This window comes from Patagioenas fasciata, chromosome 4 (genome assembly GCF_037038585.1).
Source record: "Patagioenas fasciata isolate bPatFas1 chromosome 4, bPatFas1.hap1, whole genome shotgun sequence".
In the NCBI taxonomy this organism is placed as follows: Eukaryota; Metazoa; Chordata; class Aves; order Columbiformes; family Columbidae; genus Patagioenas; species Patagioenas fasciata.
Genome location: NC_092523.1, coordinates 73,855,367 through 73,867,818, shown reverse-complemented (window position 1 = coordinate 73,867,818; position 12,452 = coordinate 73,855,367). Strand labels below are relative to the sequence as shown.

At 43.7% G+C, this 12,452-nt stretch overlaps 1 protein-coding gene across 2 annotated transcripts in view; it reads left to right on the top strand.

Moving 5' to 3' along the window:
• Window positions 1–540: 540 nt before the first annotated feature.
• The window catches only part of MCUB (mitochondrial calcium uniporter dominant negative subunit beta), a 41,664-nt gene continuing 29,752 nt past the window's right edge, over window positions 541–12,452 (top strand). The window contains exon 1 of one of the 2 annotated variants that reach the window (XM_065837118.2): window positions 541–908. In XM_065837118.2, the coding sequence (XP_065693190.2) occupies window positions 798–908 (111 nt within the window). In that variant the 5' untranslated portion in view covers window positions 541–797. The remainder of the gene's footprint in view (window positions 909–12,452) is intronic. The other variant, XM_065837119.2, reaches the window with a different exon arrangement.

The following is a 12,452-nucleotide window of genomic DNA, read 5'->3' as shown; positions in this document are numbered from 1 at the left end:
CATTTCCGTGGTACCAGAATGTGTTTATTCAACTGAAACATGGGAGGTAGCAACAGTCCTGTTCCTCAAAAGCGGGCAATTTGGAAAGTAAATCATCTACTGCTCCGCTACATGAAAGGCAGGTGTTCAGAGAAGACAGAAATTTAGAATCATAGAATGTCCTGAGCTGGAAGGGACCCACAAGGATGGAGTCCAAGCCCTGTCCGTGCATTTGACAACCCCACAGTTCACACCATGTGTCTGAGGACGTTTTCCAGTCTCTTCTTGAACACCGTCAGGCTTGGGGCCATCACACCTCCCTGGGGAGCCTGTTCCAGTGTCCAGCACCCTCTGGATGAAGAACCTTTTCCTAATGTCAACCTAAACCTCCCCTGGCACATCTTCCTGCCATTCCCTCGGGTTCTGTCATTGGTCACTAAAGAGAAGAGTGATTATGATTCCTTTAACCTCATTTATAAACATGGTTACTGAAATCCGCTGTCAGCCGCAAGAAGCACAGGACGTGGGCCAGCACCTGCATCCCGGGCTCCGCACCGAGGGGACGGGCGGCGGGACACCCGCGCATCCGCCACCGCCCCCGAGCGGGCCGGCGAGAGCTGCCCAGCCCAGCCCCTTCTCGGCGTTCTGGCGGAAAGGAGAAGAGGAAAAACACCCAGAGCCACCCCGGCCGCCGGAGGAGCCGCCCTCCGCTCGGGCTCGCCCACGACCAGCGGGGAAGCCGGCGCCGCCCGCCCCGCAACGAGCGCGCCCGGAGGCGGCCCGGACCCCGCCGGAGGAGGAGCAGGAGGAGCAGGGCGATGCTGGCGGGGCTGGGGCGGGCGGTGCGGAGCGGCTGGCCGCCGGGCAAGCGGCAGCCCCCGGTGCTGCTGGGCAGGCGGGAGGGCTGCCCGCCGCCCGCAGCGCCTCAGGTAAGCGGGGGAGCGGGTGAGTTTCACCGCGGGACGGCGTCGGGAAGCGGCCGAACTTCCCCCGCTCGCGGCTGCTGGCGCCTCGCCCGTCCTCCCCGGGGCCGCCCTGAGCCGTGGGGGGACAAAACTCGGGGGAGGTTCAGCCCGGCGCGGCGTTACCCCAGCCGGGGGGACGCCGGGGGCTTCCCGGGGCGGCTGCGTGGTGAGCGGCGCGGTGACTCACTCGCCGTTGGCCGGGGCGGAGCCGCAGTAACGGCCGCGGGGACCGTGTGGCCGCCGGAACGTCCCGCGGGGCCGGGGGTCTCTCGCAGCTCCGTGGGTTGTTTTGCAGGCGTTTGTGTTGCTTTTCCGCCCCCGAGCTGGTTGGAGAGTAAATAGGTGACTCACGGGCTGCGCTTGTGAAGTGCGAGAAATAAAATGGGAGCGCAAAAACTAAAACAAAACAAAAAGTTTTCCGTGCGTGCTGTCTGGGAGCTGCCTTGTACGTATAAAAATAAAGGCCGCCTGCTGCTTCTGAGCTTCTCTTGGCTTTAAGAAGTCTCAGAGATCTCAGGTTGCCCAGACAAGCTGTGGATGCCCCATTCCTGGAGATGTTCCAAGCCAGGCTGGACGGGGCTTTGAGAAACCTGGTCTAGGCGAAGGTGTCCCTGCCCATGGCAGCGGGTTGGAACTAAATGATCTTTAAGGTCTTTTACAACCCAAACCATTCTGTGATTCTAGCCTATAAGTAGGAAGGATGAAGGAAAACAAGACAGAATTACTCCCTGCTGGGATACAGGGCAATGCGGTTGTAGAGTTACTCCTTTATTATTGTTTTTAGTAATAGAGATGCTATACGTGCTTTCAAACGTTGCTGAGATAGAACACAACAAAACCTTGTCCCTGCGTCCGGGGCCCATCCAGAGCAAGGAAGTCACTGGGGTGTGCGGTGACATCCACAGACAGAGGCACAGGGCGCTCCGGGGCTCCTTAGGGAGCAGCTGGGCTCTTGAGACCTGTGGTGGCAGTTGGAGTTGAGGAGTTGTGCAGAATGAACTCTGTGCTTTTTGCTAAGAATTTTTGCACAAACTATTCAAAAGCCCTTTTACAAGATCCCACGGTATTAATTTGCCCCCCCCCCCCATTAATGTGAATGGCTTTCCTTTGCTTTGTCATGAGTGGATCTGAGGACATTTAAGAAAGGAATTCAACATAAATATTGTCTTACCCTCCTTAAACTTCTAACGTTCAAACCTGGTATGCTAAAAACATCTTGTACCTCTCTGAGAGTGTTTACACTGTCATTCTGCACACACCGATTTTACGTATTCAGTTTGCCACCTCAAGCTTCTCCAGGATACTCCTTTGCAGACAAGCTTCGTGCTTTTCTAAGGTTCTAAAAATGAGACTGAAAGCTGATAAAGCTTCAAGAAGAGACACCAAAAAGGAGAGGAGGAGGAAAAGCTCTTGCTTTGGCAGTGCTGCCATTATAAGAAAAAGCAGATGAATGAGCAGCCCCGTTACTGGGTGGGATGAAACATGACAGTGACATGACTCAGGAATTAAATTCTTGCACCAAAGAGATTAAAGGGAGGTATGTTGTAATGTTGAGGAAAATTCTAATTGGGAATAGTGTTTAATGCAAGATTTTATTTATTTCTTAAGTGGAACTTTTTGGAATTAGTATAAATGTTTTTTAAATATGTGATCCGTAGTTCTAGTATGACCGATAATGGAGCATGCTGACTGGTTTCCCCCTTCCTGTTTTCATCTTTGGGTACATTTCTATTTTGTCACTACGTGTCTGCTGAACAGATCAGGCAGTTAAAGTATTTGTTCTCATAAACATTAAATGAATGCCCTGGAGCTGTAATTTCACTAGTGAAGATAAAAAATGTCCCAGTTGTTATTGCAGTTGTTTAGCTCTTCAGATTTCGCTGTCCTGCAGAACATTAGATGACGTACACCTTGTCCAGTGCAAACACTGTTGTGGTTGTTTGATTTTTATTTTTTCAGCAGTATTTTTTGTTTTAGCTTTTTGTTGGTGTTGTTATTGTTGTGTGTTGCTATCCTTGCTACTTGCCATTTGGGTGAACAAATGCTCTGTGTGTGGCTCTGGAAGGAAAGGTTGGTGTGCTTGTGCAGGGCTGAGGACAGCAGGGCTTGGTAGCTTGTTGCCTTTGCACTTGGTGTTGTCTGGTGCCATCGTGGGTCACGTTCTTGTGACGTATGCAGGACCCTAAATCACTCACCTGTGATTGTTTTGTGCTTGTTTTGTGCGGTGCTTGGTGAGGGGAATCCTTTTGCCCAAATCCCTTTTGGGGCACTGACTGTAGGTTCCATGTGGAACGCTGGAGGTGATACTCGGTGGCCACACAGCGTTGTAGAACACGTCCTTAGTCGTCACATACTGTGAGATATTCAGGTATTGAGCAGACGTGTAAGTATGTGGTCTATTTGTGTGCTGTGGTTTGGACTAATAAATAGACTACAATGGCTAATTAGCTGTAATTTCTCTGTAAAAGCAGGGATTGCTGTCCTAAGGAGCTTAATTGTTAACTTCTCAGTTCCACTTTTAGAGAAAATCCACAACTCTTCTGACTGCTGTGATTAGCTACTTTGCCTTTGGAGCAATGCTTATACAAATTCCTCTTAATTGTGTAAAGCTGAGGTTTCTGTTATGTGAGGTTGTTGGTTTTTTGTTTTGTTTTTTAAGACGTGGCCGGTACTTACACAGACGCCTGGTTTTTCAAACCAAGTGAAGCATGTTATATTGTGTTCTTTGGACAGGCTTTCTTATTACACGTAATTTCGTTCATGAAAGGGTGCAGTTCATTTTGTTAAAGTCTGGATTTGTAATGCTGCAGTTATTCTGCATGTGGTGAAACCTAAAGGGCTGGCAGCTCTTTTGCTTCCTCTTCACTTGCACATTTTAACTCCTGCAGCTCTTACTGAAACGCCCTGATTGCCCTGTTCTTTGGGAGGAGAAGCTCCCCTCATCATATCACAATGGAAAACAGATGTGTTAACACAGAATCAGAGCTTAAAGTTGCCTTTTTTTTTTTTTGTATATTCATAAACCTTCTTTTTACATGATCCTAGTGAGTTTCTCTGACACTGATCTAAAAATTACATTGCTTTTTATGGCCATTCATAAATGTGAGATTCCCAGTTTAGTCCCTACTATGGATACCTGTACCAACATGCCTACATCGCTGGGGATGGGCAGCAGCGGTGGAAAATGAAGCCTGGATTACGCAGTTTCTCTCAGCTTAAACCCAGGTTTCTTTGCAGTTGCATAGCCCTGTTCTAGCTAAAACTGCTTCTATCCTGTGTGAAGATGCTGGAGTGGTGGCATTGTCTCCTCCAAAAGTCAAGACTTGCTTTGAAAAAGTCTGAGTGAGGGAACTAAAATGGGAAAACTTTAATATTTTTAAAAAAACGTGAGTTTATTTAACATTGGTAATTCGCAACGTGTCCCATTTTTGTGTGAAGTTCTCTCAACCTTGTGCCTCTGGAATACACTGTTGAGGGGAAAGGCTCTGTCTAAGATGCCAAGATCAAATTGCAATTTGATCTCCAAAGCAAAGGCTTCTGTGAAAAACATTACAGATTTGTTTTCTTCCTTGATTAGGATATCACGTATACTTGTTGTTGAGGGGAATTTTCTTCATAGTTGCGAATTGCAGCCAGTAGGAGAGCCATTGGTTTTGTTTATCTGCAGAAAGCAGAGAGGTGTGTTATGTGGTGGTTTGGTTTGGTTTTCTTCATTTTTTTGGTCAGATCCCAGTGTAATCCATATCTGTAAAAAATGTTTCTTTTCATGTTTTCAGCTGATAAGTTGTTGTCTACCCAGTTCTTCAGACTGGCTTGAGCTTTCTTCCTGTCCTTCCTGTTAGTTTTTATAGTTATTCTTCTTACTCTCAAATTACCGTGATGCTCGAGCATTACACTTATCCAATTTGTCCTTCACTTTTATACAGTCTTAAAAGATAGGGCCTAAATGTGCCCAAATAGCTACAGGGTAATTTGAAATGTGTTTGTTTTTTTCATTTATGTTTTGAATTTGTACCTTTTTCTTTTGCCTGTACTTGGCTGTTGGGATTTCTCAGGCACTGTGTCAAAGCACCAACCCCATGACACCCCAGGCAGATACAGAAAAGTGAATTATCACTGACTGGCTTGTGCAGCTGAATACTTCACGTAAATGTGGTTTAAGTCCCTGCTTTGTATCTTCAGTCTACTTGGATCCTTTGGAAATCAAGATCTAATTGGAGTCAAGAACTGGGAGTAATTTGTGGCCACTAGGACTGTTTTTTTCCCCATCTTTCCTTCCTTTTGAAGGCCTTGCACAACAAAAGTTAGCTTGTTGATCCAAGTTTTGTTTTATAAACGGAAACCTTGTGTTTATACTGGTGTATGTCAACAAAACCATACGACCTGTTTGTTTATGCAAGGACTGATCACTTTTACAAATACTAGTTTATAAATGGCTTAAAAAGCCCATTTAGAAGTTCTCCAGCACGGGCTGTAGGAAATGTGCCTGTCTCAGCAAGTTCGTTTATTTAATTTTGATACTGTGTCTACGCCAAAATAACAGGATGGCACTAGGAATGGCTGCTGGCCCTTTGCTGTTTGTCTCTTCTCATCTGGCAGCTGGGACATGGCTATGTTTTCTCTGAGAAACATACTGTTGGGGAGAGATGTGATATATAGCACAGAAATTCACCATTCTTTGTGCTTCTACACATATTCCGCTCTTCTGCATCTTCTCTCTCCGGTGCCAATTCTATAGTATCTCAGTGGGTTGTGAGATACTCTTGTATATTCATGTATAATCATGTGCAAAACACTCGTTTCCTTAGAGATTTAGGAAACTTGTAACAACCAGCTTCGCTCAGTGTTTGAAAATGTCATCAATAGTGTGACTTCCCAAAATTGTTCATGTGTTTTTCCAACGGGACAGATGACAGAAACGTGACAAATTGGGATGCTTAGATCAAATTGGTTCTCTTTGCGTAGAATATTAGGGTGCTTTTTTGCCTACTCTGAATAAAGGTCAGTAGATGCGTGTCTCTGGTGTTTGTGTGAATATAAGGATTCCCAAGAAAGAAAAATAAAAAGATGGAAAAGAAAGAAAATGCAAGACTGGAAAGAGCACAGTTGTGCCCTTCAAGATCACAGGTTTAAGAAGCTGGAGCTTTTGTGTGCTCAGTAGAAGCTGTGTTGTATTGCAGAAAATGTAAAGAAACCCTAAAACTGAAATCCTGTCTAAAATTGCTATCTATGTACTGTTATACTACATATAATACTTCAGCAAACTTCCCATATAGCTTTCTCATGTGATACGGTAGTGCTTCCCAGAGGTTGCAAAATAAATTACTCGAAATATATGTAACAGGCTTATCATAGAGGAAAATAAAAATGTATGTAACTTCCTGTCACTAACTGTAGCGACATGATTTATTTTATATATTTTTAAAATTTAGAATGAGGATAGGAATACTGATACCATGAAGTGATACCTGTATGGCAGGGGTATCAAACTAATTTTCACTGGGGGCCACATGTAACTACTCCTACATTTATACAGTCCTAAAATGACATTCAGCCCTTTGAAGACAATGGCAAGGCTGATGTGGCCCCCGGTGAAAATGAGTTTGACACCCCTTTCGTATGGGGTGCTCTAATAAAGTAGATGACAGAAAATGATGATGTGAATTCATTTGAAGTAGATGCTGTGGCCATACCGGCAATGCTCTAAGTGTGAGCAATTTTTTTGTTGCTCATGGGATTAGGAACATCTCAGTCTGGCACTGTTCCTTCTAGCACTCTGGGCAAGGCCCTTACTTTCAGTTTTTGGGTGCCTGTGAAGAGACTAATACTAAACCTCTAGAGGATGATTGAGAAAACTGCTTGGCAAATGTCTTGGGTGCTCTGAAGATTGCCACAAATCACTAGAGTGCTGAGCACTTAATGGTGTCTCCTCAGCTTGCTAGTCAGCAGCAAAGCTGAATTTCTCATTGGCAAGGAATGGAGGTCCCTACAGCCAAGTGAGAGGGCAGTAAGCTCTTCTGAGCCTGGAGGTGTTTCACAATCACTTCTGGGCCTCATTATAATATGGTATTAATTAAGTGCCTGTTAAGGGCATGGAACAGCATTTCTTGCTCATTTTCTGTTCTCCTTCACTTTTCCAGAAAGGTGAAAGGGAGAGACAGGTTCTCTGTGTTGCTGTCTTGTCCTTTGTCGTGCTGTCAAGGTATTGAGTGATAACTTAGTAATTAGGTTTGCATGAAGAAGAGGTGGCTTTTTATAAGGTCAGTGCTGCCACTCTTACAACTCTCACTGTGTCCTTTCTGGTATCCCAAGCTAATATGAGGAGTCCGACAAACAATTAAATTAAGCTATTTTTTTTTCTGTGAACTGCTAGGAGGGCAGTTTTCAGGTGTGCAAATTATTTGCTGTGCTTTTTCCATCCTCAGCTGATCCATGAGTCCTTGCTCATTTTGAAATTGCATCCAGTGTGGGTATCTTACATGCTGTCCCCAATATACTTTGTGTTTGCCAGGTGGGCTGCTCTTTAGTTCCTGTGATATGTGGATAATGGCTTGGTCTGTAACAGTACTGCTGTACACCCTTTTGTATCTGAGGAATCTGTGGTAAGATCCTGGTGAGGATAGGTGGCTTTTGGGGAATGCTTGACCCAAAGTTGTGATTCTCAAGTGCTGGGAAAGTGCAGATCTGGATTCTGAAGGTCATGTCCATCAGTAGTAAAATGAATCCCTGGTGTGAGAATCACTCTCCTTGCTGTAACAGAACAGCTGAAGAAGGAAGAGAAATGCACAAGGAACATTGGTGGGGTGCCTGCCTGCTAAAGATGGTAACTTCTGTAGCCCCTAAACCAGTTCTTCTTCATGCGAGAGGTGCTGGCAGGGCTAAGTGGCCTAACAGTGTGTACCAAAGTGTCAGCAGTCAGTGCGTGGATCAACAAATAGTTTTGTGCTTGTGTGATGGTGACTGGTGAGCACAACCTCCCCTTACTAGTGAGGAAACAGTCAGTATTCCCTCAAACTGAAATGCAAGAAAGGTGTTTACTGTAAAAGTGGGAAATATATACCTTTTAAAAGCTGCATTTATCATGATGAGCGCAGGCAGTGCATCTTCAAAAGGACAGAAAATTTGTGTACATTATACACAGGCAAGATATAATTTACTCTTTTTTTAAATTTCAGATAAACAATTTTGAAGCAGTTATCTTCACATTTACCATCTGGTCATTTTAGATCAAAAGTACTTCAGTCTTCACATTCTAGTCTAGATGGAGAGAAATAAATTATCTTCTTTTAAGAAACATTTTATCTGCAAAGTAGGCAGCAATTTCATCTTTCCAGTATCTCCCCGTTGGTACTTGACAGTATAGCAAGAGACTCCAGAGTTGATTTAGACATCACAAAAAGCATCTTTAAATGTCTTGTATGTTTGCCAGAGTGGAGGAGAAATTACATTGCTCTTCTTTCTGGCAAATCAAACTTAATACATCACGAGGAGATTGCTTTGGTCAGAGTGCCACGGTAGGGAAGAGATGAGTGCTCTCCACGTACAGTGCTGTCGTCTCTTTTACCTGAAGTGCTTATGCTGTATTGTTCACAGAACAATGTTCCTATGGTTTTGTTTGAGCTTGCTTTTTTCTAGGGCCTGACCTGACCTCTGTACCTTCTAATGCAAACTATTCACTTTTTGATATTCTGTAGTTGCTTTTTGAACCAGCCTCTGCCTGTGACAGCATGGCTGTGAACATATTCATGGTGCTATCTGTGGAAGACCGACTTTTAAAATAAAACATATCCCTCACCTTTAGTTTTAAATAGAAATATAAAGGTGCCAGGCCCCTGAGATGGAGCAGCATCTATGCTCCCAGGGACCTCTGTGGCGCCGGCTGCTCCTTGTTTGGCCCCTCTAGGCTGGAGTGTCTTGTAAAACACGGTCACAACAGGGTTCCTGACCCAAGGAGCCAACTTAACACAAGCGTGGGGCTGCAGCTGGGGCACCTCTGAGAGCTGCAGTGATGGGGACTGGGGGGGCTGGTGCAGTGATGGGCCCGTGGCCAGGCTGAGAGAGACAGGCTGGGCGCTCAAGTGATGGTTCAGCTGGGAGCGGGATGGATTTTGGCTAGCCCGAGGTGTGTGGTTGAATGTGTTAGCAAATAATCAAGTTTTAAGTTAATTGCAATGAATTAAAATGGATTAAGCTATCTAAAAGAGTTTGAGAAGAGATGGCAAACCCACCGCATAACTACAAAGTAGTTTAGCTGTCTTTTCTGCAGATACTGTATGTCTGCCATACCCTAAACAAAGGAAAAAGCTGAAAGAAGTGTTTGCAAACAGCAAAATGAAAACAATGACAAAAATATAAGCCCAGTGGAAGAAACACATCTGTAATAAAATAAATACTGTGTGAGAAGTTGAAGTTAATGGTCTTACTGTCCTGAATGCTGTATCCTAAGCTAACAATTCTGCATCAACTGAGTGTTGGAACTCAAGGACCTTGATCAATGGCTCAGTTGAATATTGATGCTGTTAACATAAATACAGTTGTGAAAGATGACTGCCGTTAATTTCAACTATTTTATCATAAAAGCTCTGTATCTGATTTGTATATCTTACATGTTTTAAGTAAATGACAAGACTGGAAGTTTATCTCAGCTTCTCAGTGGACCAGCTTCAATTTACCCGCCTTCCTCCACCCCTGCCCTGCCCCAAGCTTTGAAGAATTTTAAAATTCTAGCTAAAACTACCAAGAAGTTGTTGACAACTCACCAGCTCCTTAAAAGACAACAACAGTTTTTTAAAGTTTACACTGAGCTTGTGAATTGACAGAACTAAGGGAGATGGATTCCCAGCTCTATAAATAATACTGTTTTTTCAGAGCATTGCTCATGCTAGTATTTTTAACCAAAGGCAGGAAATCTCTTAAATTTGGGGAAGGAGTGATTGGAGACACAGTAATTAGCGATCTTGAGCAGTCTGTTTTCTGCTGCTGCCAGAGACAAGAGGGTGAGTGTGTCTCCTCTGCCTTCCTCTGCTTTAATTTGACTGCCGGATGGCCCTGAGTTATGTCTGAACAGCAAAACTGAATCAAGTCCTTGGAGCTCTTTTGAGAGGAACTTTTGTGCTTGGGAACCAGCTGGCGTGATTCAACCCTATGCTGTGTGTGTGTTAGATGGGACTTTGCTTGTAGTGTAGACGGTCTGTTGTAATCTTACTGGTGATATCCTGGATTCCTAGAGGCACCTTCCCAAAGGCTGCTTTTAAATGAATCCTGAACTATTCAGGCATCATGTTACTTGTGTTCCTGGCACGTTTTGGCAGTTTGCTTGTGGCTTTGGAAAAATTTATGAAGCTATAATTTGTTCCCTGTAATAAAGCATAAGCCCTGCTAAAGGTGCAACACGAAGAGACCATCAAGGTTCAAAACGGAGAGGATCCTGGGGGTTTTACCCTCAGTTGACTTGGGAGATGAGATGCTGCAGAATGAGTTTCAACTCATTTAAACCAAGAAAAATCTAATAATCTTGAGACACGATTCCTCACAGAATTTATTCCCAGGCATTGGCAGCACAGCAGCATCTTTTATCTTGCAGTCAGTTCTGACTGGTACAGTTCCTCAGCAAGCTGCAATGGCTTTCAGTCAAAAGCAGTTTCTTGTAAGTCAGGTAACAAACTGGAGCTCATCCCATTTTAATGTGCAGGCACTGAAATTTCTGCACTGAGTTTTCTACCGCTTTATCTTTTTAATCTGTTGGTTGTGAAAGCATTCTCCAGTATTCTTTATTGTAGTAATTTTGAATAACATTATTTAGCTGAAGTCATGAAGTTTGACATGCTATGGAGTATGAAATGACAGTTCATGTTTAGGTCTGTGTATTTGTGGGGAACTCAGCTCAAATCCCACTGTATTTCTTCCTCATAGCAAAGCGACAGTCTGAGCTCATGGCTGATCCCATTTTCTCCATTTCAGTAGGGAAGGTGGTGAGTTGCTAGTCCTGGGTATCTGCATTGCATATTGCAGATGGTCTTGGATGCAGATTGGGCTCTGTGGGCATCATTATGCATTTCACTGTGGCTCGTTCTGAGTGGGCTGCTACATCCAGCAAACACTGTCCATATGGAGAGAGTCGCTGGGAGCCTGGAAGCAGCGTGTAGCTGCTCAGTGTGTTGGTGCACCTGAACCAGAAAGCCCTTCACTATTGTATGGTGTGTGTCTGGCATGCACCTTGGCACCAGGTTGGGGAGAGAGCAGTGATGCCAGAGCTTGTTTTGGGTTCTCGCTTCAGGATGCAGCTTTGTGTCCAAGTGTCAAAACAAAACCAAAAAAATCCTAAACCAAAGTAGATAATAGGGTACAGAAAACTTTTTCCCCCTGTATTTCTAGCAATGAATGTCCTCGGTGTCCACTTCAGTCATTTGGCAGCAAGCAGTCCTTGAATATTTTGTGTGTGCGTTGTTTTTAATGTCTAACTTCTTGCAAACATTAGGCGCTTGTTTTCTAAACAAAATATTGTGGTTCCATGTTCTGGCTTCCACTGGGGTTTGAGCCTTTGAGACATATTTGAATAGTGGTTTTTTTCAAGCTCTTTCATAGTCAAGGGATAATACATGATATCCTATAGACAAGCAATAATCTGAAAAAGAATAGCACAAGGATTGGGAGCGTGTGTGTGGATGTGAGTAGCTGATGGATATGTTTTGCTGTCTGGGATTGGACTTTTTTTTAACTTGGTCAGCAGTATTGACCTGAGTATTGACTCAACTGAATGTGAAGGGTGTTGTTTCAGAAGGGAAGGGGTTTCAGCGTCAAATTGGTTTTCCAAACAAAAGAAGTCTGATCACTTCCTTGGTAATGTTTCAGGTATTTGCTGGCAAAGTAGTTTTTGGTCTCATTCAAAAACTAAAAATACTTTCAGCTTCAGTGTTTGACCTCTCCTGTATAATGTCAGTTAATCTGTACTAGCATGATTTAACACAAAGTAGCTTGAGCAGACATTGTTTTGTTAGTAGAATTTACAAACTCTGCTTGAATTAAAGAAGGTGTACCAGTCAGAACACTACTTGTGCTGGTAAAGCTCCATCTGCAGTAGGAATTCTGCCCTTTGAAACATGTACGGTGATGTTCCCAAAGTCCTAGAGCTGGTGAAAGCCGAGGAACTGGTGTTGATCCTAGTTTAGGATCTTTGAAGGAGAAAGAATCAGTGTACTTGTTTGCCTGTTTTGCATGTACGAGATGCTTCTATACTGGGAGGCTTTGTTGGTATAACTATACTACAAATATTTTTTTTGTGGACATTTTGGTAAACAGGAAACTTTATAACCAGAGTTTTTAAGTCTAATTTACAGCACTTACTAGTCTTCTGTTTTCTGTTTAGTTTGAAAGTTCCAAGCTTAGAATACTTAGAATAGCATGCTATCGTAATATTCGTATGCTTTTGCATATAGTTTAGAGTAGGGTATTTAAAATAATTAGAAATATTAAATCATATGAGGAGTGTTGCTCTGATAAACATACAGA